At 40.0% G+C, this 27,331-nt stretch overlaps 2 protein-coding genes across 7 annotated transcripts in view; one reads left to right on the top strand and one right to left on the bottom strand.

Annotated features, from left to right (window-relative positions):
* Positions 1–715: 715 nt before the first annotated feature.
* gabrd (gamma-aminobutyric acid type A receptor subunit delta) lies at positions 716–20,913 on the bottom strand. Its single transcript, XM_052057376.1, has 9 exons — positions 20,500–20,913; positions 11,186–11,301; positions 8,699–8,766; positions 6,234–6,454; positions 5,675–5,757; positions 4,996–5,133; positions 4,335–4,490; positions 2,988–3,199; positions 716–2,168 (listed from the first exon to the last, which is right to left on the bottom strand). The coding sequence occupies exons 1-9, from the start codon at positions 20,565–20,567 to the stop codon at positions 1,845–1,847; spliced, it is 1,386 nt and encodes a 461-aa protein (XP_051913336.1). The 5' UTR covers positions 20,568–20,913; the 3' UTR covers positions 716–1,844.
* Positions 20,914–22,425: 1,512 nt separating this feature from the next.
* Positions 22,426–27,331, top strand: part of cfap74 (cilia and flagella associated protein 74) — a 38,425-nt gene continuing 33,519 nt past the window's right edge. For 2 of the 6 annotated variants that reach the window (XM_052057334.1, XM_052057333.1), the window contains exons 1-6: positions 22,426–22,925; positions 23,023–23,292; positions 23,673–23,763; positions 24,189–24,386; positions 26,054–26,152; positions 26,280–26,384. In XM_052057334.1, coding sequence (XP_051913294.1) covers positions 23,199–23,292; positions 23,673–23,763; positions 24,189–24,386; positions 26,054–26,152; positions 26,280–26,384 — 587 coding nt within the window. In that variant the 5' untranslated portion in view covers positions 22,426–22,925; positions 23,023–23,198. The remainder of the gene's footprint in view (positions 22,926–23,022; positions 23,293–23,672; positions 23,764–24,188; positions 24,387–26,053; positions 26,153–26,279; positions 26,385–27,331) is intronic. The other 4 variants (XM_052057331.1, XM_052057328.1, XM_052057329.1 and 1 more) reach the window with 3 other exon arrangements.

Here is a 27,331-nt window from a genome sequence, read left to right as displayed (position 1 = left end):
GGGGGCTTCCGTGTTTATTTGGAAGACCGGTCAAGACCCAAACTTCCATCCATCTCTTTTCTGTACCGCACATCCTGTTTGAGGTTTAACAGGGAGCTGCAGACTACTGTAAACAAGAGAGCTCAGGGGGGGGGGATGACTACCTTGGATTGGTCATGAGTCAATCTCGGGGCTTGTCTCCATGCCAACGTTACACATTCGGTCTGTTTTTGGGTCTCGCGAAGTTCACTGCACTTTGTCTTTTGATCTTACAGCAGTTGGCATATTGTTGAGACTTTGCCAGCCGCGATTGCACGAAAATGATGTTTAAAGTTTACTGGTTCCAAAAAAAAAAAAGTGGACTGTGAAAATATGCAATTCACAAAAGGGTGAACTGTAAAATTTACATTCAAGACCCATACCGGGAGACCATAGCTGTGCAATTTGGAAATGGCATAATGGGCTGAAGTACAAGGAAAGCTTTCCTCAAGTCAGAGAAATAAGAGCAAGAATAAATGGACTGTCATTGTCAGATTAAAATGATAACAACATGATAACAAAAAGCACCAAAATGCTCACATGAGGGTGGGACCGTGGCTTTCGGGTAAGCGCAAGAAGACAGCCTCAGATGCAGAAATAAAATAGTGCATGACGCAAGTGGTGGACTCAATGTTTGAAAGCAAATAGAAAAGAAATAAAATTGACAGCTAAAATTAAACAAATCGCACTCTTAACGTTATTTCAAATAATTGCTTTAATATATGTCGATATGGAAATGACATTTTGTTTTACTTCGTATTTTTGTTGCTTTGAATAAAAAGGACATTTTGTATGGAATGTAACAGTGATCACATCTGTTCTCCTTCTGTCCCTTGTCAAACATTCTTCTGTCCAACTGCATTTCCAATAAATACCCGTCACTATAAAATAAACGAAGTTTCTGGGATATATAAACTTAATTGCACCGAGTCGATCAATCCGTTCATTTCCTTTCTACAGCCCAACTTGGAGCCAATCCCAAGCAGATTTTAGATGAGATGCGAGGTACAAAATGATCGTCAGTCAGTCACGTGGCTTCTAAAGTTTCAGATTTTTTTCTGGATTATATTATAATAATATGTATTTGCTTGACTGAACTCTATGTAATTGTGAAATTAATTCTATTGATTAAATCTGGGTTATATAACACTGCAATATACAGTATCTAAAACACATTTTCCGAACACCCGTGGATTTAGTTTGAAACGTTTTTTTTTTGCACATGCATGCAGACTGAGGCCAGTGGTGAAAGAAGTCCTTTAATGGCAAGGAAATTGGCAGAACTAGAAGGAGACAAGATGTTCCAGAAAGACGCCCCAAAAAAAATAAAAAATAAAATAAATTTGGAAGGAAACAGGTGGTGAACCACGACGGGGATAAGGCGCAAAAGGGCAGGACGGCTATGGCGCAGGAAGAGAGTGAGAGCCATGCAGAGTAGTGAGAACACCTCGTCTTGTTGTCCTTGATCAAGTGGTGCTACGATGACACACGGCCCACTTGCAGGTCGAAGCGAGCGACAGTTTCTTGGATATCATCTATGTGTGTCTGGGGTCGCTACTGCAGGTGGACGAGCAGGTTGAAGATGCACACTTGCATTCCGCATCCGCGTTAAGATTTGAAGGTCCCATCTGTTCCTTAAGCCACATTTTCCATTTTCACAGGCTGAAACACGTCATTCCCTCGAAAGTTATTTTTGTGTTTCCCGCAGTGTGTTTCAGCTGCATATGACTTGCCAACAGTGATGTGGCGCAGTTCCAGCGGTATCGTATGTACACAGTCCTTCCTGGATGAAAGCCATCGGGCATCCGTGTTCTTTTTCTTCCCTTTTACATTGTATACGCCACCCAGTAGATGACATTCACCACGGCGAAGGTGAAAGGAAACACGGCCCTGGCGTAGATGTCAATGGTGTCGGCGTCGATGGGCTTACAAACGCACTTGGAGCAACACTTCTTCTTCTCCTCCTCGCTCTCTCTCATCTGTCTGGACCGCCTACTGGATTCGGATTCCTCTGAGACAGCCTCCCCGGGGATCTCGCTGCTGGAACGCTGTGCACGGTTATGGCGGTTGGAAATGACCACCCCTTGGTTCATACCGGTGACAGACAGGGAGAACAGAACCATGGCCTGCTTGCCGTTCTTCACAATGGACTGCGAGGACACAAGGAGACATTTGAAAGCACAAAATAGTCTGAAGCTGAATTATTGATAATGCTTGTAAGTGAAAACATTGCAGGTGATCAAGGCAACCCTGGCTGGAACTGATACCAATTAAATTAATTGTTTTTTTCTTAAACTGTCTTTGCTTTTGTATGTTGCTGTTTTAATTGTTGATTTACTGTACTAAGATTCTGCAGATTCACGGCTCCGCTTCTTGCAGGTGAGTACAGCAGCGTGTATCAGCTATCACGGCGTTTCCTCAAATTGTTACCATAAATTAATATAAGCCTGTTTTAATACAACCAGTGGGACCAAAAACTGCATTTGGATGCAGTTTTTTTTTTTATAATTTTTTTTTCTTCTGACCACAACAGGTATACTTAATCATGTACATCGGTGCTTCTCAAACGTTTTACACCACGTATCACCTGAAAAATACTCACTCACAATTGCATTGTGATCAATATTTAAAAAGCAGTAATACAAAAAGATAAGTAACATGAATGATTCATACTGAGATTTATATTTAGCTTTCCTGTTGTTGGTTTTAATCCGAATGGGCTATATTTGCATAGGACTTTATTTCTAGCAAAGAATGACACCATTTCATTTGCGCCCTACATGGAAATCTTTTAAATTCCCTTCACATGCTTTGGAATTCCATAGGATCGCTCAAGGTCAGTGGCATCGATGCTTGTCAGCTCTGCGGTTTAAAAGCCAGTGCGGGTTCTGTGTTGGTCATTAATCCCAAGGTCGCCCACAGCAGTTATCAGCCGAGAGGCCAAAACGGAACAGGAACGGAGTCCTCACCTCAGAGCCGAGCTTGCTCGCCTTCACCTTGGCTTTCTCTTTCAGTCTGTAGTCGGCATTGTAATGAGCGAAGGCGTACTCGATGAGTGCAGCGAACACAAAGACGTAGCAGATCCAGAAGTAGACGTCCAGGGCCTTGATGGCTGATGCGCGAGGCAGGGAGGAGCGAGCGCTCACCATCAGGGTGGTCATGGTGAGAACGGTCGTGATGCCTGTCGGGATAAAACATATGTCAATGATTACAGCTGTGGCAGTAAGGCTCTCGATCTCAGACTTGTGTCAAATGTGCATCTGCCAAGTTATTCATTTCTGCTGCTAACATCTAAAGTGGGATCAGTTGGAAAGGGGTTGCTCCTGAGCGAGGTTGTAATAGTTTTGAACTTTCTCACTATAGTTTGCTTTGATCTTGTCATGTTTTGGTTTGTGACCAACAGGTGGCACTGTAGGGCTCTCCCTGCAGCTGCACACCTGTTGGTCGTTATCTAATTATAGCTTTAGAAGAACTCCCAGCACAATCACTCGGTGTCGGGTCATTGTTTGTTTCTTTCTTGCTGTCATGTATGTTTGTCATGTTTAGGTCATGTTTTGGTCTTGTTTGTGTTATTGATAGTTTTTTGCTTCAGTCAGGGTTTTTGTTTGCTACTTTGGATTTGTTTTGTTTTTAGGACTTTGTTTTGGATTAATTTTTCTGGGTTTTATCAACTTCTTCAAGTACACCCTGCTCCTCCCTCCTGCCTACTTTTTGGGGTCCACCACCACCTTGCAACGTGACAGATTTCGTTTTAACTTTTGTTTTTTAAGTTCAATTATTTTTAAAGCTTTTTTATGTTGCTTTTTCATTTTATTTGACAAAGATTTTTACTTTATTTTTTTGTTAGTTTTAATTTTTTTTAATATATGAAGTACTGTGTTTATCCAATGCAATTATTTTTTAAAAAATTGTCACACAAATATTGGGTAATAAAGTAAACTACACTACAATATCCTGAAAGCCATTGAACATTCTTTCTTCTGTACCAAACAGTAATACCAAAATGAATCAATTTGAAATAAACCCTAAAAGGTCATGTAGGAAATTAATTAACAAAGATGAAAACGAAAGGCACTATAAACACTAAACTGTCCATCCATCCGTCATCCGAGCCGCTTACGAGTGTCGCCGGCGTGCTGGATCCTACCCTATAAAGTTCTTTGGACATAACACTTACCCCTCGTTACTTACAGTTATTAAATAAAAACAAATAATATTAATAATCATCTTTACTGTGCAGCTTGTCCTATTACCTGTCAATAAATTATTGAATCAATCGTTTTTTGTTTTTTTTTCTTGCCTTGTACAATACCAACCTAAGGACACACGAGCAGGGACTGCTGATTGGCTGATCCAAAAGGACACCCAGGACATGGCAACCAGCAAAATGGAAGGCATGTATGACTGGATGATGTACACTCCTCGGTTCCGTCTCAGCTGGAAGCGAAGGCTGAGCCTTGGAAATCTTCCCGCTGAGAAAAAAAAAAGGACAACCAGTGGCTAATTGCTTTTTTTCTTTTTTGAACAATGTAATTTTCAATTATGAAAATGTCTTGCGAGTCCAAATTCAGCTGTTTGTCAGACATGCTGATTGAGGGGAATTTTCAGGCGTGTGGTTTGTGTGTGCTAGCAGAGTCACAGCTTTAAACTGTAAGCCATTAACTCATTCAGTACCAGCCAATTCTAGACCAAGTCTGAAAAGACGTTTAAAAACGTCTTTGGGAGTGAGTGAGTTAAGAGGTGTTGTAGACTATTCCATTCGTGCTATACAATGTAGCTGTTATTGTCTCCTATTCCATCCTATGTGGCTCTGCCCCAGGAGAGCCGTCATGCATTCCTTCTGTGTAAAAACTATAACCACAAAGCAAGCTCAATTAAAAGAACACCCCGCTTCAAAAGGCGGGGCGTCAAAGCACAACAATATTGCGTAAAACACTTTTTTTTTTAAATCAAGCTTCGACTAAGATGAAGACTCACCAGATTTGAAATTCATAATCTCCGTGACAAACCGATAGTCTGTGATGGTGAACTGTGACAGTTCCAGTTTGTCCAGCCCGTGAATGTGACTCTGACTTTCCGACCAATGGTACACAATATCCTCTGAGGAGTACCCGTCTAAAACAGAACAAAAGATAAATATTGTAAACTGTATGTATGTAGGCCAAGAATTGAGTAGTTTCGACCAATGGCACAGCATCTATTACAAATACTGTACTTGGGCCCCCAGACGTGTGTATGTAGCGCTCCCTGGGTCTACGAATCCAGTCTTTTTTTCGGAATTGTCTTTAAATGAGTGTCACAACTAAGTCACACACATCCTTCAACAACCTGTCAGAGTTGGTGTATGGTACACCCCTTTCCTCCCCACACCACCCATGAGAAGAAAATAAAGGCCATCATATTTTAACATTGCCAATAGGATGTAAATATTTGATTAAAAATAAATAATTAAGCACGCTGTCATTTTTATCGAACAATAATCTTCACTAGATCTTCTTGGGTTTAAAAAAAAACAGACATATTTTAATTTATTTTACTATAATGTGATGAAAGTCAATGCAAAGTCAATTAATCAATGACATCATTTGTTTTTCAGTACAGTACAGCACGTTTGAAATGATTAAGAATCACGAAAAGCATTGAATGCGCAGCTTACAGCTTTCCAGGTCAAGCATGCACTCCTGTTCATCCATGGGATACTTTGTCAGGTCCATGTCACATGCCACCGTCGAGGTGATTCTGACGGGGTGGAACAAATTCATTAGTCAACCTTGTAGTATTTTCATATTCCTTATAATTTTCTTGAAATTATTCACTATTTTGCACCAAAAATACCGAATACTGCCACAGCCTTACATTTCTAGTTAAAAAAAAAAAAAGGATTTAGTCCAACGTCAAAATATTATTTGCTTTTCCCAACTTCTTCACCAGGTTGTAGTAAAAATATTATGAAACTGTATGCATCTCTGATGACAGTAGTGAGGTTGTGCAGTGCTGCTGCAGAAGCTGCTGGCGGTTCAAGATGAACAAGTTCAAACTTTTACAGGTTACCATAGAAACAGTTTATTCGCCTCTCGTGGCATGAATAATGAGGCGCAGTAAGTAGGAGACATCGGTGCGCTCACATTTCCTCAAGTGTAAACATTTGAAGGCTGCAAAAAAAAAAAAAAGCCTCCTTTATTTGGTTGGTTTCATGGTCAACATTCTGCTCGTACCGGCTGCTGTATAGAATGACACCGTTGGGCTGCAGACGTATGAGTTTGTTCTCCACAGTAACGTCGTGGAACCAAGCCGATTTGGCATTGACGATGAAGGTGTCGGGCAGCCAAAGCTTGTCGACGAAGCGACTGTCCAATCCCAGCGTCTTGTTGGTGTGGTTGTAGGACAGGCGGTCATCGTGCCAGCTCTGCCGCAGGAACACGGTCATAGTGTATTCCTGCCAAAAACCACACACACAAACATGGAAGCTCAGCCGCAGACAAACAAACAGACCATCGGGAAGATTAATTTAAGAGATGCGATTTAACCATTTATTGAAGGACACTTGTTGAAATGGATGTAAATGACCAATGTCTTTGCTATACAATTATTGGAGTACAATAAAGACAGGAATTTGCTTCAAAATTCATCTGTTTGTCATTTTTGTGCTCAAGCTAAGGCAATAAAAGTATTGCTTCGGTGCCATCTCATAGCATGTGAATTGAAAAGCTTAATTTAGGCAACTCCGATTGGCTGGCAACCAGTTCAGGGCCTCCCCCTGCCTGCTGCCCGAAGACAGGTGAGATAAGCTCCAGCACGCCCTGCGACCCTTGTGGAGAGAAGCCGATCAGAAAATGGATGGATGGATCATTTAAGGGGTGTCAAACTCATTTTTGTCTTGCCTGATTTTAGTTCCAGTTTCCCTTGGAGGGCTGTTACTACATATAAAGAAGTCAAGAATAACGGTTTATCCACCTATTGTTTAAGTTACTATAATGAGGGTTTTGGTAACAAGAAAATTTGAATATATCTCTTATTTATTACATATGAGAATTTAAAATTTTGGTAGACATTTTAGAAAGGATCATGGAAGTTGACATGTTTGAGCTGCTTTCGCTGGCCGCATAGAATCATGTGGTGGGCCAGATCTGGCCCTCGGGCCTTGTGTTTGACACATGTGATATAGCCACTGCACTTTGTCACCTCACGAATCAGTTCAGTCAGCATCAAAGATGTTTTTTTTTTTGGTTTGTTTTGCTTTCGGGGTCTGTTGACTGTTTTACCAATCCAACGGAGCTATCAGGAAGGGTTCACTCGAGTTGAACAATCAAAGAGACCCAGGCAGTCACATGTCGGCACACACAGAAGCACAGTTTCAAGAAACTGGTTAGGACGACAGCATTTCTGCCGAATGAGCTCAGTGTGCAGCGCATGCGATTGTAAGCAAATAAAGTTTGTTGACGACAATTTCTTGTGGCAGAATGTGTCTTCATCTATGTTATTCTAAAGCAGAGGCTCAACCATAGGATCATCAGCAAGCTCTGCAGAAGCATAAAAATGAATCAGGTGTGATGGAGGAGGGAAACATCTAAAACGTTGTGGAAAGGTGGCGGACCGGAGTTGGTGACCCTTGCTCTATATTTCCTCAATGGCTAACATTTTATTTAACATTTATTAAACTGGTCCCATAGCGATTAATAAACACTTTGAAGACAAACTAGCGGCAGAAAAAACAATTTACAAAGCACATTTATGATTAAATGAACTTTCTCAAAGAATAAGAATAAAGGCTTCAAACAGCCAAGCAAAAACATGGACATTCTATGTAAGCCGCTATTTGACGATACTGTAAGTCTGTAACAAGCGCTACTTAACATTTCTGGTAGTTTATCAAGTTTTCAGGAGGGTTACGTTCACAAAATAGGTTTCAAAGACAAATAAAGCGACACGGTAAATTGCACGGATTTTTGCAACCAGTTTCATCATATCTTTCCACAGCATTTGACCCTTTCAGGTTCAGCGGTTACTCCAGTGGACAGCTTCTCAGGTCACAGCATCGGTGTCAAAGTCAAGGCCCGGGGACCGGATCTGGCCCACCACATCATTTTATGTTGCCCGCAAAAGCAAATCAGGCATGTCAAGTTCCATGATGCTTGCTAAAGTCAGAACCAAACTTTCAAATTGTCAAATGTAATTCACAATAACTGTCATTATTCTTGACTTCTGATTTTAAAACCAGTTATCCATCAATTTGTTGTGTGCTGTATATGTAATATGTGGAGGTGATTAAACATTTATATGGGTTCCCAAAATTCATAACAGCTCTCCAAGGAAACCTGTAACTACAATGTGGCCCGCGACAAAAATGAGTTTTACACCCCTGGGTTACAGGGTGCATTGAAAGGGTTTAAATCATTGTTCAAAGAGGATTTTGCACATGTAAACACATTTACCATATAATAAAAACCCAGTGTGGATGCAGTCCTTGAAACAGATGTGATTTATTTTTCTTTTTTTTTTGGCCGCACAACGCTGTAAGTGATGAAACAAATCAGCAATGTGTCCAAGGTGTTCACACAAACTGCTTCCAACCCCTCAGAGGGATAAATCAGGATTATGAGAATAGCAAATCTGTGATCTTTTCGGACTGTTGATTTTTATTTTTTTTTGCTGTGCGTATGAGGGAAAGGCTCAAATTTACCATGTTGGCTTCGGAGATGTGATCAATACTTGTCACTTCGATCGCCATGGCCACGTTCACCGGCGGACCTGCAGTGGGAGACGTGAGAAGAGAAAGGCACACACACATCGACACGCACGGCTACATCACATCGTCTATTTTCCTCCCACATCTCCCACACTCCTACGGTGCAGAGAGATTAGGCATTATCCAGTTGAACCATACTAAGTGGCGCATCACACCACGAGCCATCATAAACACCACTGAGCTTTCATGGGCTCACATGGGGCAAGCTTCTGCTGGCATTCATGCACACCCACACATACAGTATAGCGACACACACAAACACACGCGCACAAACACACACGGCCGGGGTTCTCACTCTGCAGTTTGCCATATGATTAGCATGGAGTGCGCCTGCAAGCCTCGAGGGCATAAACTAGCGGGGGAGTTCAGTGATGCATAAACATCGAGGCCATTTAGACTGAACATTATATGGAATCATACATGGCCCTTTCCCCACCATTCAACAGCTTCCTTCTGGAAATTGTTTATGGCAAGTCAAACTCAATTGGCCAGATATTGGATGTTCGCTTTGGGGTTATTTATAATGCCGTGTTTACTAAACTGTGCTTGTCAAGGTCATCAGAGGAGCTTATGGTGTTGTGATGCATGCAAGCTTCACGGTCGCAATGTGGATTCATGCTTATGCCGGATTTCAAAGACCTTGTAAAGTGAAATACATTATATATGTTTAAAGATAATTGCTGAAAATGTGCAGACATATAGTTCGAGTACAAAGTGCATATAGTATAGAAGCCAATGCTTCTATGGAAATGAGCCTTCAAATTGAGCCACTAACAATTAGATTGGGGGAATTTAACTTTTGTCAAGTGCAGAAGCAAATATATATAATGCATCCTTATAATAATAATAATAATAATTATTATTATTATTATTATAATTAAAATAATAATAATAATTATTATTATTATTATTATTGTTATTATTATTATTATTATTCCAGTGTTGACGTATAGGGGCTGGTACTTTCTTGAGTGCAACAATGTGCTAACTCCCCTTTCCATGATAGCTCTGCCCACACTGAAGAAACAAAGATCCTTTGGATTTACTCAATTCCACCATGTGCATCGGTTGCACGTGACTGAAATGTGGTTTCCCTCAAAAATAAAGAATAACGTGTTAGTTGGACACATTTTAATCAGGTGCAATTGAAAAATGAAGCACTCTTTTATTGTTTTTTTGGGGTTTTTTGCTAGTGCTTGAACTTCACCGCTACAAAAACATCCCAGAAAGTAAGTGAGGCAAATAGATTGATGGAAGAAAGCAAGTACAGCAATGCCTTAGCAAGGGTAAGAGTAGAGTATACTCGTATGTTAGCATAAGTTTATGTTATTCATCTTGAATCGTGAATTTTTGACAGATTTCACAGATGTTCAGATGAACCTAGTGTGGCACAAAACCTTTTTGAAGGTCCATTATGATCCATGTCTAAAATCATGATTTTTTTTAAAGATTTTTTTTTTGCAGAATGCCCAAATCAAAGGAAAACTCAAATTTCATTAAAAAATTAAAATAAAAATCCAAAAACAAGAATCAAGAAGAAATGATCATTGCCATATAAATAGACGAGCTATAAATCCCCCAGATTTTGCTGCAGTCATAAAACTTTAAATCTCTCTCTCCTGCAAAATGAGAAAAATGGAGCTACCCCTGTTCACTTTGTCAGTGACTCAATTAGAGAAGGCAACCCCCACTTGGGAAAAGCGAGGAAGAAGAAGGTGAAGCAGTTCCTATGGGAACGGCAGAGGTTCCGCGGTTTGAAAATGTTTTCTAGTCCGACGAAGCGGTGAGCCTTCAATAAACTGCATCAATCTTTAAGTCACTCGCAGCATAAATATGACACTCACAAATGTAGAAATACTACAATATGAATGACACGAGATGACATTGACCATCCTAATAACGCATCCTTGTTTCGCTTGTTTACATTCCATTCTTGGTAGCATGAATATTATTTCAGTTTCATGATACAAAGCACGGTGATTTTATGGGGGGGGGGGGGGGGGTTGTTTGTTTTTTGACAAATACAGTATTTGATTTTCCATCCACCAATCCGCATTGAGAACCAGATGCTGCATGATGATGGTCATTGTGCATTACACGCTCTGCATGTTCACCTTTGCACAACTGAGTTAAGCTGTGAGATTGAGAAATCTATCCGTGTGGTCATTGGATGGGTCACATCTTGCAGCCGTTCTTAGCAAAGTGCATTGTTCCTAAATCAACAACACCGTGTGGAGCTTATTCTTTTTGTTATTTACATCTAGTAAATACTGTAGGTTTACAACATCTCACTAAATAATGACGACAATATTTTTTTAAATGCATTTTCGTGTAGCTAAGGTTAAATTATGCTAAGGATGGCTGTAAATGTCAGGGGATGAAATGTGAGCCAATGCCACAAGCAGTAGATCTCATACTCACCTCCTATCCCAGGGCGAAAGTTTCTGGCATAGCCCTTCATGAGCTCATCCAGGTTAGGTAACCAGGATATTTCAATGTCTGTACCTACATAGTCCCCAATGTCACTCAGCATGGCCCTGAAGGTGACAAAAAAAAGAGCAAACACAGCAGTTTAATAGTTCTGTCCTCTGTGAAAGAGGAGTCAAATATAGCCACACATTTAAAAGTTGCTTGCAAGAGTAAAATAAAATAAAGCTGAGGTTGTTATTTTTAGCATTACACTTTTTTTGGACTTTTCTCCTTTCAGGATCTGTGTCAGAACTATGCATACGACACAGTATATTTTTCTAATGCTTTTCTAATGCTTCCATAGTTAATAGATACATATATGCATATACTGTATATTTGTATATATTTCAAATAGCAGGTTTTTTCCTCATTGAATTTTTCAAAAATGCCTTTGAATTTAAATATTTAACTTTACATGTTATAGAGCTTTCATTGAACATTTATAATTTGTTACATATAAAATTCTTTGTAAGAATCTACAAGTTTTTCTTTTACATTCATAATTTTTTTCTTGGTTTGTCTGTCCTTATTATCATACTCTAAGACCACAATGCATCATTTTGTTTCATTAAATTTGCTGTACTTGCTGTATGTACCTGTTATTAAAGATGTGTACGTTGAACATGTTTTGAATCCATAAATCTTGGAGTGAAATAATATGCATATTATTATTATTATTATTATTTTTGATAATAATAATAATAATAATAATAGTTTCTTTTTCTGCTTTTTAAAACACTCTCCAAGCAATTGTTGTTCTTTTTCTATGATGATTAATTTTTTATTCTGGAAGCTAAGCATTTGCTGAATGAGATATGCACTCAAAGATTATATTATCAGTACAGTATTGTAAAGTCTCGTCCTTCATCTTCAAAAAAAAATCCAAGAAAATTTTAAATCCAATTAATTTTCTTCTTGTTTTATAAACAAATCATTGAAACGTCCACCAGGGGGTCGATTTTTGTTTCAGCTGTTGTGCTTTCTGCGTTGTCTTTTTTTATTTGTTTGTTCAAATCATTTCTCATGATAATTCTCAATCCCATTTTGCTGGTTTTCTTTGCAAATTTTTACACAGCCATCTCAGAGTGCGGAAGAGTCTCCTCTGCCCAAAATATAATAATAAAAATAATCCTGTCTGCCACTCAGAGAATTGTGACAGGAGTTTGGGTGGGATTTTCAAAGGGGCTGTCCTGAGGCACTGGCGCACCATCGGTGTGCAATTGGATCCAGAACACAGCATCACTGAGTGCAGGGATTCTTGCAGCATTACGGCCCTAAAACCACTAGGTGGCAGTTTTGCATTTTAAAACTGTAAACCTGAGATGAGGGGCGCTATGTCTGCTGCAAATAAACAGCACACTCTGCATCCTCTTGCACTTGACAGTATGTCAAGTCTCCTCCACCCTGTCATGACAGGCACATATTCAATAATGAGTTTTCACTCAATACGACGACCTTTCACAACAAGCCTGACTTTGATACAGGACAACTTGCAGAAAATAAATGGAATCGAACATGAGGCTGACATTGATCATGGGCACAGCATCCCGTGGCAGCATTGGCAGAGAAATAGACGCATGAGACATTGATTGAAGACAAAACATTACAGTGACCTCTGTTCATAACATTTGATGAAATTCACCTTCCCAACATTGCACCTGCAGCTACGCAGAAGCGTGACTTTCAACTGTTATTAGAGCATATTTGATACCATTCATCCACATGAACCAGCTCCACGGTACTCATCCCATCATTCCCACAATGAGCAGTAGCGGTATTTTTAGCTAGGCAATCACTGCCATGTCTGAATTAAATGGGATCATTGTGAAAATTAATTAAATGGCTGCGTCACTGGATTGTGTTCGCAAAACGGTCAGTTCTAAATGTGGAAGTGAAGCAAGTTTTTCTTTTTCCTTGACAGGAATTTTTTAAAACAACAAAGTCAAACAGGCTTCAGTCAGCCCTCGCGTGCCAAGATGAGCTTGCAATGAGCAAAAACATCCCAGTCTTTCAAACTGCAACTCTTTAGCCGAAGAGCATAGTTGCCTTGGCAATATTCGAATGTCGTTTTTAAAGCAAGAAAAAAAACACAACAACTTCAACAGACAAAAAGAGTCCAGTTGTCTTGATGTAACCTTTAAATCGCTCAGATGATGGATGGATGCATGGATGGATGATTACAATGACCTGGGTGACTGAGAGTCTACAGAGACGTAAAGAAAATACACTTTGTACCAAACTGATTGGTAATTTTCCTTAATATTGTTACAGTAAGTCAGAAATAACCAAGGCAATTATGATATTAGGTTAGCAATGTATTTATTGCCTCGATAAGCCACGTAGTTTACCTTCGGCAGCTATTTCATTTGTATCATTACTTTAGCTCATCATTATTGATACATGGACTACAAATAGCGATGATTTAATCATTGATTAATCTTTATTAATCAATAAATTGGATTTTAAAAAACACGATAACATTTCCATTTCTTCATTTAAAAGCGAATATCATATTGGCAGTGTAGAAAATGCAGGAACGTGAATTAATTATGATTCAGTTCCTGATTTGGTAGGGAACATGCCAGAAAAATGGCAAACATGTTGAACATTGTTTAACAAAGTTAAAAATAAAGAGTTTAAAAAAAAAGTTTTATTTAGATTCAACACAAAGATAAACAGTCCACTTTCATGGAGGACTGCAGAAATAACATAATATTTACTATTGAGAGGGTGAAATTATGAGCATTTGGATATTTGGACATTAAACAGTGGCAACAATCATTATTACGGTAATTAATGTGTTAATCATTTAATTCATACAACAACAAAACAAATTTATTGATTAATTGTTATACCTCTCATCGACACATAATAAAGACTAACTCCAATTGTCGGGAAACTGGAATGTGAAAATTTTGGGGGGGATGTTAAATTTTAAGAATTTGCTAGGATAATATACAATACATTGCCATCCGCCTTGACGAATGGTTTGTGTTATCGCTGCCCATCTTAAAAACCCGCCTCAAAACTCACTTGCATTCTTTGGCATTTAACTCAGCATGACTTAGATTTGTTCTTGATTTTGCTGTTCGGTGCTTTCTACCATCTTTGTTAACGATTTGCTTTACTGTTTGTTGTACATGTTAATTGCTCCATGTACAGCACTTTGTATGCAGCGATGGCTGTTTGAAAGTGCTCTATACATACAGTTGAGTTGAGTAAAGAATAGGAATCAGGTTTGACAATGGGCTTTTCTAACTCTACTTCTTTTTTTCAGTAAAAAATTTGGTGCACTATAGAGGCATACGAAATTCCCTGCACAACTCATCTGCAATCAGGGAAAAGGAAGTTGAACTGCCTGGCAGTCTGGCCAAACTCACACAACTTTGTAAATAAATACAGTGCAGTTCAACCTCTGGCGAAAATGAAGTCATGGCTGGGCATGTTTTTGCAGTTTATTAAAACTTTGAAATACATCACACAAACATGAACATCAGTACAGCGCAAGGTGTTTTCATCGCATAAACTAGCTAGCTAGCTAGCTAGCTTGGCAGATGATAGATAGATAGATAGATAGATAGATAGATAGATAGATAGATAGATAGATAGATAGATAGATAGATAGATAGATAGATAGATAGATAGATAGATAGATAGATAGATAGATAGATAGATAGATAGATAGATAGATAGATAGATAGATAGATAGATAGATAGATAGATAGATAGATAGATAGATAGATAGATAGATAGATAGATAGATAGATAGATAGATAGATAGAATTTCAGAATTAAACATGAACAAAACACATTAAACTCTCCAATTGATTAATTTGTCACAAATAAACAAAATAGTGTATGAAAATGTGAAAACAAAAATGAGAACAGCACAATTTTCAGGATCTAAGCCACCTCTACCCCTGAGTGCCTAATGCAATGGGGAAAACGTGTTACCCAACGGCCCCAGATTTACACTGAAAGGTATTGTGATACAGTTGTAGACAGTACACCAGCTACAGTGTATCCATCCAAACATTGGAGACAACTTACGATTTAATAGCATGAGAAAGTGCATTCAAACTTTTTGATTGGTACTGTGCAGCTGTCTAAAATTGAATATATGTGGATGGTCTTCAAAGACACGTGCAGGGCTGCACATTTGATTGCTCCCCAGGGGAGGTGCATTAAACATTTGCACCCCTCCATCCATGACAAACAATTCAGAGAGTTGATTTCCTCTCTTCCTCTCTTCCTCTCTCTCAAGGCCTGGATCTTCACCCATGTCTGTGTGTCAGCCAACATCTTTGGATGAATTTGATACGCAGCAAAAGATTTGAGACCTAATTAGATTTAGACGGTGGCACGTCTAGTAACACAGAAGCAGGCCCCTGATCCTCATTCGGAAACGACCTTTAAATTTAATTGTTTTTTAAGTTCAGTAATATGCAGATGAATAAATGATCAAATTCTATAAATCCAGATAAAGCCTTAATAAGGTGTACACGTGGATTAGAATCTTCTTCTATTCTAAATCTGAATTTATTGACAAAAGAACAATGGCTTCAATTTCAATCTGTACACTAAATAAGTGCTCTTACAACATTTCAGATGTTGGCATTACATTTATTGACCTCGTAAAGGTCAATAAAATCAGCACATACAAATAACATTTTTACACTGAAATTTATCTTTTACAAAGACTGGATTTGTTGACGGTAGGATATTTGTTTGCTTCTGCAAGAGGGAAATGTATGAAAAGCTCACATGAAAAGCATAAAGTTAGAGTCTTCAAACGTTCCTCTGGAGTGTTTTTAGGTTTAAATCTAAGTTAGTACATGTACAATGACAAAAAAAAAGTTTCAGTCTGATTGCAGGGAAACTCCATCCATCCATGCATTTTTGATATAGCTTGTCCTCATTCGGGCGTTAAGCAGAGTTCACCCTGGAATGGTCGACAGCCAATACAATGAATCTTGGGCTAATTAAGAATGTCTAAGTGGAAAATTGGGCTCTTGATTGAAAATGAGAAAAAAAAGTTGAAAAACTGGTACGAATGATCAATTTTAAGCGGAAAATGACCTCCGAATAGCGAACTGTGTTGCCATGTTACATTTGAGGATCGCAAGGACGCTGCAACTTATTAGCTGTTCGCTACACATAATATGAAGTGTCTGCAGCAGAATTGTGAAATCTGGCTGACTGACGTGCAACAACAAATATTGCATGAAACTAGTATGAATAAATATATCGATCCATTTTATCAGAATCAGAATCAGCTTTATTGGCCTAGTATGTAGAACACACAAGGAACTTGTCTCCGGTAATACAGGCTACGCTCGTATTTCAATAATACAGGCTACGCTCGTACTGCAATAACAAGCAAATATGATAAACAAAGACGTAACATTGTAGTATTGAAAGACTTTCCGTAATGTAAGGGTACCATTGTGCCGTAGTACCACCCAATGACAGCTGTGCGACAATGTGCAGAGTCTTCAAACAGAGATAAAGTGATCAGTGGTGCAATCCAATACTATGACGGTTGTGCAGATAATCGTCGCACCATTTTTGAAAAGACCAGTAGCAGTAATTGTAGTCCAACTTTAGGTTTGCAAACATACAGGAAGTCATTGAGCGCTTCAATTAAATCTGCTGCTGCGGAATATTGATCAACGGAAATTGTTCAAGTATGTAGAGAGCTGAAGCTACAATGATCATTGTCCGCATGTTACTAATAAAAGTGGACAATATGCTTGACACGTATCTTACTCGGTTGTCATAGAATAAATAGAAAGAGTTTTCCAAAAAAAATGTGAAGCATGGTAGTTTGTAGTGAACCAACCAACTTCTGGTTCAACTTACTAAAGTCGTCTGGTAGACATGTTCAGGACATAACAGTAATTAATCGTGTTGAGGTAAATCATGGGCACAGAAGGTAGCACAGGAAACATATTTTTTTCTACCGACGTATTGTCACGTTATGGACAACATGGAACTTGATGAAACAGTATTGTGCTGCATTGAAATTCTGCCAGTTTATTGGTGACACCAGCTTTAAAAAAAAATTATGCAATTTACGGGTATGAAGGGGTTAGGACCTTAGTTCCTTCATATCAGGGTTTCACTTTTTTTCCGCTCTAGACTATGATTAGGAATTTGGTTCTTCCCTGATACCCAAACTTAAACGATCACCTATTGCCATAACTTTGCCACATACCTGTACGATAGATAAATTATTTCATGAAGAACACAGAAGACACAAATTGACTCCAACAAACATGAATCAAAAAGCTTTTTGCCAAATATTGCGTATCAACTTTATGATCAGTGGAATAGCTGACAGCAGTTTACTCCGAGTGATCATTTCATGGTTCTCTCTGTGAGGTCACCCCCTGCCAGTGATTGTTATCGTCACTGTTAAATTGATGTTTAATCCGATATTATGCTCTTTGCTGTCTCGTAATTTAGCAATTCCGGTGTACCGAGGCATCTCTTGGCTCTGCAAGTTGTCAATGCTGCCATTACGATGAGAAAAAGTGCCATCATATGCTCATCTCGAACTGACATCGATCAAAGAAATCACACGTCCTTGCCTGTCTACCGCTATTACTCATGATGATGAACTCTACTGATTTAATGTGGATGAAGTGCTCGGAATAATCTCTCCATATGATGTCCTCAACTGCACTATTCCTTAAATATCCAGGGAAAAAAATATTATTAGATGCAGACTTGGGGTGGTGAATTGAAAAGTGACTGGCAGCTCAGACGTTAAAAAACAACTGGCATAGCAATAGGTGCCAAAGTCCTGACTTTACCCGCAAGCAACTTTGGTGAAATGGAGTAAGAGTCATTATTTTCTCAGATGGGTGGGCGGTTTTAGTGATGCGGGCAGGCTGCAACTTTAAGCGTGAGTGTCCGAGAGCAAGAGAGCTGACACACAGCGGGGTGGAAAAAGCACAGCCTACACTTTGCATTGTACTGATAAGAAAATAATACAGTGACGAGATACAGAGAGAGTGAGAGGGGGAAAAAAACAAACTGACAGTTCACAGCCAAGGAGCCAAAAACAGTGTTTTGATTTCAAAAAAAAAAAAAAAACCTGAGCTAGCTTTCAGCTTCAGGTTTGAGGTCACCTTAACACATGGGTGTCAAACTCATTTTTGCTGTATGTTACACATACAGTACATTTGACAATAAAGTGTATCCAATCCAATCCAATTTTTGTCGCAGGCCACTTTGGAGTTACATCTTACATTATGACAGTGAAACCACAAAAACGTTTCATCGTCTTCGCATTTTTACTTTAACACACACACACAAAATAAAATAAATAAATAATGGATTACTAGTTTTGATAGATTTTAGCAAGGATCGTGCAAATTGACACACATACTGTGCTTTCACGGGCCACATAAAATGATATGGCGGGCCGGATTTGGCCCCCAGGCCTTGAATTTGACATCTTGCCTTCACACAATACACGATTCGACCATTTGGAGAAATTGCAGCCTAAACAACTCTCTCCCAAGAGATGCTGTTTTCTTATTTTTTGGGAAGGTGGCTTGAACAGATTAATGTCACCTACCTATTCCAATGGAGAAACTGATTGAATTATATAGCTGGAGACCAATAGCACACTTTTTGATAAAACACTGACACGCTTTCTCATCCAACGAGACAAGATAAGGTATATTTTAAAAGCACTTTTAAAAAACAAAACTATGAGACACCATATAACAAGGTGTACTATTTTGATCATTATAATGCATTTGCAGCTACCATATATCACTTAGGTTACATTCAGAGCTTTCAGGCTAATAGCTGCAAATATGTTACATAGCGAGACATACATTATAAACAGTACACTTTGGTGGGATTTATTTTGGTGGCCAGGGTAGCTTCTGGTTATTTCAAAATTGAGCACACTGTTGAAGTTGTGAAACCTCCACTGGGCTATTTACAGAAGAGAGGCTTTTTCCTCTTCCATCACATAATGTTTGACCCCTATTGACCAGGCCCGGATATGTGAGCGTAAGTGACATTGTGAACCACAACATACGTGTGCACCTGCCCACCTCATTCGGCATTCATCTCCATAACAAACAAGTCACCTCCTCCTATGCATATGTATTATGCAAATAGTGTCATTGAGTCCATGAGCACAGAAGTAAAGCAGTCTGCTGGTGCTTTTGGGCAAGTGACTTAAATTAAATATACAAATTGCAGTTATTATAAAATACGATACAAAGTACTGTATGTCAAATGGAACTAGAATTACATATGTGTGTGCATGCCTGCATTTGTGTGTGTATAGTATCGCTGCCTAGTCTTGTGTTTTGTTCACATTTAGACTTTATAGACAGACTTCATGGACAAAAAAACATTCGCACTCACAATCACACCTAGGGACAATTTAGAGTGTTTAACGAACCGACCATGCATCTTTTGGGAATGTGGAGGGATACCGGAGCACCCACACAAAATCTTCTCAGGCATGGGTGTGAACATGCAAACTCCAAAGAGGAAGGCCGGAGCCGACATTGAACTCTAGATCCCTTTGCACTGTGCCAACCATTCAACCACAGACTTCTGCAAGAAAGATGTCATGAAAAGCCTACTAGAGCATCTGAAGTGTATTTGGGTTTAATCAGAGGCACTTTGAACTGTGGCAGGTGTGAGTTGACTCATTGAAATTACCGGTAGTGTGAATGTAGTTGGTTAGTGATGAACAGTCACATACCCAGTTATCAAAGACAGCCATGTAATCTCAGTTAATATTCTGTCCAATGTTGATTTTCAATGCAATGTTTTAATGTACCGGTAGCTATTTTATAAAAGCTATTACAATGCTGCTGCCTATGTTTATTCTTTGCTCACATTCAACATTATGTACATATTCACATTATGTGCATGGTATAGTTCGAGCGTGGGTTTTTTTCCCTCTCCCTTCCTTGTGGTTTCCTTTCTGAAATCTGACTGTAAATTTCCCCAGTGTGGGACAAATAAAGGATATCTTATCTTATCTTCATGTGTGGGCATGCGTGATTATAGTTTATTCATCTGCACCCCCCCCCCCCCCCCCTCTCCCACATACAGTGGTGCTGACTAATATTGCTGCTGTTCCTATTGTTTTCTAGAGGGCTGTGTCCAACTTTTCACCCCTTTTGTATTATTGATGCCATACGTACTAGCAGCAAACAATTCGCACATCAGCTCAAATATAACTGGACACCTGTAAGAAGTCAAATCACTGCTGATCTCACCTGGTGAAAAGATCCCTTCCGCCAAGGAGCAGAGCCAGAGTGCTGAGCAGGAAATTTGACAGATCCATCTTCACACGTGTTCGAAATAACAACCAATGAAATCTAAGTTTCTCCTCTGTGGAAAAAGACGCTGGAGCTTTTTTAAATGTGATTTAAAGGAGATCTTCTTATGATCCGGTGACGCGAGGGACAACAAAGTAAAAGTGCGTGTCTGATGCCGATGAAAAGGATAGCAATAGTCCTGATTTTGATGGTGATGATGATGATGATGACGATGACACCATGTTGTCCGAGGGAAAGGCGCACTGGAGGAAAAGAACAAAAGTCCCGCTCCAAACCACAACGAACCGATCAGACAGCAGTGCAGTGCAGCCTCCTCCTCCTGTTCTGTAGCACCCGACAGAGACACAAGGCAGAGAGAGAGAGAGAGAGAGAAAGGGAGAGGGAGAGAGAGAGAGAGAGAGAGAGAGAGAGAGAGAGAGAGAGAGAGAGAGAGAGAGAGAGAGAGAGAGAGAGAGAGAGAGAGACTCACTAATCTGTTGTTCTCCCCTGCCTGACTTGGCATCTTAACACCACATTCAATCTGGCCTCATGGACACGAATATGGGACTTTAGGATACAGTATTATCATAAAGCATGATGTAATATCCGGGTAAATACACAAAACATTCCCATTTTGTCATATGGTGTCTGGTTTTGCACCATTACAATTTAATGCTGTAGTTGGCTGGATGTTCATATGACTAGACAAGATATAGCCAAGCCGACGAGACAATTTGAATTTTATCCGGACAGCATTCTGATTGTATAAAGTCTCTATAAAAAATATATATATATGTGTGTCTAAATAAATAAATTAAGTTGGAATTCAGAAATTGCATTTTGTTTTTCTTTGGGTTGTCTCTGTGTGATATACAGTACAAATTGGTTTGATGAACTGTGTGATGAATATGCAAAGAACGCAGAAATCAGAAAGGCGGCAAGTACTTTTTCAATGGCATTGTATCACCCAATGTCAGCTGGGGTGCGCTCAAGTCACCCTCGTGAGTGAGCGACCCTAATGAGTACAGTATAGAAAATGGGCGGATGGATGACAGGGGCGCTCTCAAACGAAGAAAACTGCACGGCTTCGATACCGATCGGCTAGAATGCACTGTCAAAGTATTTTTTCCAGTGGAGCTTCATCAGATAGGGACAGTATCTGGCATGTGGAACAAAAGATTTTGCATAGCTCACAGAATTATCCTTCTTTCTCAAGCAGTCCAGACATTTTCTGCTGAATGTGGCTTTAGAAATATCAGCAATAACACTGCGGTATGACATTGAGTGTTAGTAAAGAGTCTCATTGCTCTATTAAAAATTAGAATGTATTTTAGATGGGACTATTTATGTTATGCAATGAGAAGTGACTGAACCAAACGATGGTCCTTATTTCTATCCTCATTTTGAATGGCTTGAATGATATTGATATTGTCTCGCTCTCTTAGCCCCAGTGAGCATAGGCCATCGCACTGTGTTCAGAGCTTTTTGGGCCACCTCATTGCAGTTCCTTGTTGTCTTAGCTCTGTCTCTGTGTCACACTTCTAGCTGTTGCAAGGCTGGCCTCTCTTCTTCCTCTCCTGCAGGTTCCAGGTCAGGGCCCGGCGTGTGATGCCAAATGCTGGCTTCCTCAGGGTGTGTCTGATCCACCCCTAATTCATCCGCACTTCCTGCTTGGCCACTGGTTACTCGGTCCCTCAATTCTTTCATTCCAGATCATGTCCTGCCATCTGATTTTATTGATGTGCCTCAGACAGGTGTTGAAAAATGTCTGAATCTTCTGCTACATCCGTGTTGTCCTGCATTGCTTTGTTAAATACTTGAATAATACACTCATCACACACTGTATCAGTCAAGCCCCCATTTAGGCCCAGGAGAAAAAAAATCTGAGCCATACCTGTTCAGGAGCATATCCCACAACTTTTGGGCGAAAGGTGGCATACAAGCACACCCTGAATAACCACTAATTCACCTAGCTTTGTTCTTAATTTCAAAACACATAATTCAGAAGAAATAGTTATGTACTGTGGTTGAACTCACGGGGAAATACAAAACTACAAAACGAAATCTTTATCTATCTCCATTGGTTTCACAAAACATTGAATGTATTAGAATTTGCTTAATAACAAGACAGACTAGCATGAAAATGAAGACAATGTTGGCCACCATCAAATGAAAGTGACATACGTTCTAAAATAGATGTCATTAGCATCATTAAGTTCCTGTCATTGTCAGCTTTGTGTCAAGGGCGGGAGAATTGGTTACTTCCGGCTTCCCCTGTTTCCGAGGAAACCCCCAAACATGGCTGACTATTCAAAGGAAAAACAAACAAAAAAGTAAAGTCGAGAGAGCGACGTTAAGACGGAAGAACGGTCAGGTTGAGTGAGGTAAGTTGGGAATATCGTGTTTTTATGTGACTTGAGGTACATTAGTAACGTTGTAACGAAGAACGTAAACGATAACGTTCCCTCGAACGTCATGTAGGGGTTTGCTTTGTGACAACACAGCAACGAATTCGCTTCCTCGACTAACTCTCGCTAGGCAAGTATGGGAATGTATTTCAATATGTGCGAACAAGTGAATATACTGTAACACACTGTAAAAAGTTTTACGAAAGGTCAGCCACGTTGAATGTTTGCAGGTTCTTCTTTCAAAAGAACATGGAAGAGGTGGACAATGGATGTGAATGGGACGTGGCGTCTGACACATGTGAACAGACAACTGACCAGCTTAGCTCTGATGAGGACACGGATGGTGAGTGTTACTTAGATACATATATCATGGACTGGAGATGCAATCATCTCGTAGAAAAAAAAGAACTCACGGGAAACAGCTGTAATTGTACACTGCAAACTTTAGTGAACCACTGTAATAAACACTGATGAATGATGAACACATCTCGAACATTCAAAAGTGAGCATCGGATTCTATTCCTGGTAACCAGTTCAGGGTGTGTCCCGCTCACTGATCGAGACTGCTCGGATAGGCTCCAGCACGCCCATGACCCTCGTGAGGAGAAGCAGATTAGAAAATGGATCTATGGATGTGTACCCTGTTATTCCCAGCCATTTTTACGACCTGTTGTAGCTTTGATAGCATATTTTCATTCAATTTTGATGTGTTTGTTGTTGTAGGCAAGGAAGAGCATGAGTTGAAGATGGATGACTTGAAGGATGAAGAAGCAGAGGAGCTTCCTGATCTGGAGTGGTTAGAAGAATTGTACAAGTGGGTGATTTTTGATTCACGATAATCATGAAACTATATCTTGTTTATTCATAATCATTAATTGTAATTCCTTGAGTGGAAATTCAAATATTGCTCTGCCATATGTTGGTGTTGCACATCACACAGGGAAAACGAGTGCACACATGTGGGCATTTAAAGAGAGACGTATGAGTAAAAGCTGTATATAAACAAACAGTGCTGCTTCTTTCGAGCTGGCCATGGGGCACCTGGACAGTAGTCCAGCAGCAGACCAGCATCTCTCCACAGCTAGTTGACATTTCACATTCCAAAGCCAAGCTGTGTTGTCTTAATTTCTCAAAAATCACAGTAGCTCAGTATTTGAAGTTGTGGTTATTCTGTTGAGTATTTTGTACAAACAAAAATTATTTGTAAATCATATTTCAATTCACATCACACTGCACCAGTTGCAATTTCATTCTGCTGACACCCACCACCCCTGCCCCCAAAAGTGAGAGCGAGAGTGATGATGACCTTGCCTGTGAGAGTGGTGATGAGAAGGAGAGGACTTTTTCAGCGACAGCACGGATGTTCAAGCTGAGACGGAACCTAGACCAGCTGGACAACTTCCACAGGCAGAAGGAGTGCGCTCTACTGAAAGCCAGGTTTGGTGCACAAACCAATGCCTAATGCTATTCTACACTATGTTCCCTGCAGCCATGGTACCCCCATTTGCCCTAAACACAGTGTGCTGTGGGATTTTTTTTCCCAAATTATTTTTCCCCCCTAGTTTCAGGTCTTGCGAAGTTTCTTCACAGTCTATTCCGGAATTTGTGATCGACCCTGGGGGGTGGGTTGGATGGGGGACAGCCTCCAGAGTCTTGGAGGCTCAAAGGTGCACAATGATCACCTGCCGAGTAACATGCACAGTAGCGCTTTAATGTTTCATTTTCATTTCACAGAACTTTTGAAAAAACAACGCCGTGCACCGAAACCAAAAGCACAAGAAGAAATTGTTGATAGGAAAGGGAAGGTCATGTCATGAGTTTGGAAATATTCAGGACATGTTATGTGGTTGAAATGTGTTACCTTTTTTTTTTACACGTGAAAATGACCAGAATTGGCAACAGGGGCCATGAGCGCCATGAGCTGAATATGATGAACATATTGTACCATGAGATTTTGATTGCATTCCCTACTTTCTACGGATGAAACGGAGATCCCAGGCAGCATGTTTGTGGCCATGGCAGATTTGAATAAAGCTAAGCTGCTGGATCCAGCTACATACCCGCTTTCAAACCACATGCACTGTGTCAGACTGCAGTAGAACACAATTACTAACGCTATAATACTACCTACGATATCATTCAGAGAGTTGTGCACGTAGCACATGGCGCCACACCGGTAAACAGTCACATGTTAGGATGCGCTGTGATTGAACGCAACAGAATGATTATCATCGATCGAGCTTTGTGCAAGAATTGTGGCGAAATGTGGCAAAACGGGACATGACGTGTGCCAATCACTCCATGTGATTTGAGAGTTCCGAGAGATGCCGGGCAAAAACATGGTTGCCATCCCACTGACCACCTCCCAGGTTTCTTTCGACCTATTATGTTTTATCACATTAGGTTGCGTTCACTACGTTTTGCTACAGCCAACTAGTTTTCTCATCCGCACCAGGAGTGCAATTTTTTTTCTCCAAATTTAAAAATATGTCCATATATATAAATATGCCTGCATTGTGTCATATCCATCCTCTTTTTGTCCACAAAGGCCTGAAATGCGACTATTGGTGTATCTACCGGTACAATCTGTGTGTACCGGTAGTTGAAATGTTGCTCTCGCCCCCAATCAGTTAATTTCCCAAGCATTGGATTTTGCATTTTGCAAAAAAAGCACTTTCCAGAATGTCAGTCATTTGATGTCCATTTTCTTCCTTTTTGTCCACAAGTCTGCTGTGCCGAGTGATGAAGCGCCCTATGTTGCGTGATGTTGTTGCCAGCAAATCCGTCTTGTCATTTTCTTTTGCGCCAAAACCTTTGAGTCGTCACGGCGCTGCGCTGTACTCTGATCAAACATGAGTTAAGGGAGTCGAGCGCGCCCAGCTTTTAACCCATCTGCAGCTTGTGACACACACCATGCGTCATCGTTTTCATTGCATGACAATCCCCTGTCACAATGTTTTTTGTTCAGTTTTTTTGCTGCCCTTTTAATGGTGATGGCCACACTAGAAACTGATGCCTCTGATTGCATTTGGTTTGGGATTGTTTTCTCTCTGTCAACACTTACAAGCTGTCGATCTCGTCTCGTGTTTTGTTTCCATTTCAAGAGAAGACCTTAACCTCTTACGTCAGAGCATTGAGAGTTTACTGGAGCAGCGGGATGTCTTGGAGCAAGAAATAGAACATCAAGAAGCAGCAGAGAACAGGTCTGTTCATCGTGAACGATAAGATCTGTGTGCTTTAATGATCATAGAGTTGGTAATAATATCACAGAAGTTTTGAGTCATTTTCACTCCAGTATCTACTTGCCACTCTGTTTATGTCACTCCACAGCGTGGCAGTTACTCGTTTGCGGGCTCAGCATAGAAATCTGTGTTATGAGCTGCAGAGGGAAGAAGAGATTGAGACCCATACCAACAATGAGCTGAGGCAACAAGAGTGAGTATCCTTGGGGAGAAGTGTTTTGGCAGGGGCTAACTCGGCTGAACCACTGTTCCGCACAGTAGGCGGGCGCGACCACAGATGGAGCAATAAAAATAGGCGAAATGCAGTTGGCTATCGTCGGACCACACTGTGGAAGTTACCCTCATGTACATGTACGTCTTCTCGTAGACCACCTTCTACTTTGCAGTAGAGCTGTGCGAGATAAACCCAAACGAACACCAGAGGTGGTTGTTTATTCCATGTTTTTTTTCCCAGTTTTTCTTCATTTGTTTGGCTGATTTCTTGAAACAGAAAGCACATTCTTAAAACTAACAGATCATTTGACTAAACAGTTGAACCGTTCTGCCCAATATGGCTCACTAGCAAAAGCTCCAAAATGCTTTTACAGCCAGGCAAGATAGGGCCCGTGTTTCACATCTGAGCCATCCGTAGTGTTCACAGCTGTTATGAAGTCAAAACAATACATACCGGTATAATAATAATTGTGTAATAATTGCTTCGAGACCTTTCATTTCTAATAGTTCAAATCTTTGGAATTTGATCCTCTTACCAGAAAGTATTCTCAAATGTTTCTAGTCCTCCGTCCTGCATATTTTTTGACATGTTTCGAACCACACTAGTCACTGAATAACAATTAATTTCTGTCTGTGAATATTCTGCATTGTATATCTTTGAAATAATGCCCTATTTTTTTTAAAGGGATGGGAATTGAATCATCGATGAATCGACAAAATAATTGACTAATGAACTGATTATTCAGATAAAGGATTTTTCATGATTTTTCCAACCATTCTAGTTAGCGATTATGACCACAATGCCTCATTTACTGATTGTCACTTCTTTAAATTTGCCGACGACATCACCGTTGCTGGGTTCATTGTGGCCAGTGAGCGCGACTACCGCCGCCAGGTCGACGAACTGGTGATGTGGTGCACCGAGAA

The sequence above is a fragment of the Hippocampus zosterae genome, chromosome 2 (assembly GCF_025434085.1).
Source record: "Hippocampus zosterae strain Florida chromosome 2, ASM2543408v3, whole genome shotgun sequence".
NCBI lineage: Eukaryota > Metazoa > Chordata > Actinopteri > Syngnathiformes > Syngnathidae > Hippocampus > Hippocampus zosterae.
The sequence above is the reverse complement of the archived record's forward strand: the minus strand, read 5'-3'. Positions and strand labels throughout refer to the sequence as shown.

Excerpts from the sequence above, each read along its gene's own strand:
- gabrd (XM_052057376.1), bottom strand. The coding sequence starts at position 20,567 with ATGGATCTGTCAAATTTCCTGCTCAGCACTCTGGCTCTGCTCCTTGGC. Across the intron at positions 8,767-11,185 it reads CTTTCGCCCTGGGATAGGAG|GTCCGCCGGTGAACGTGGCC; the intron begins GTGAGTATGAGA and ends CTCCCACTGCAG. Across the intron at positions 6,455-8,698 it reads ACATCTCCGAAGCCAACATG|GAATACACTATGACCGTGTT; the intron begins GTAAATTTGAGC and ends GGTTTTTGGCAG.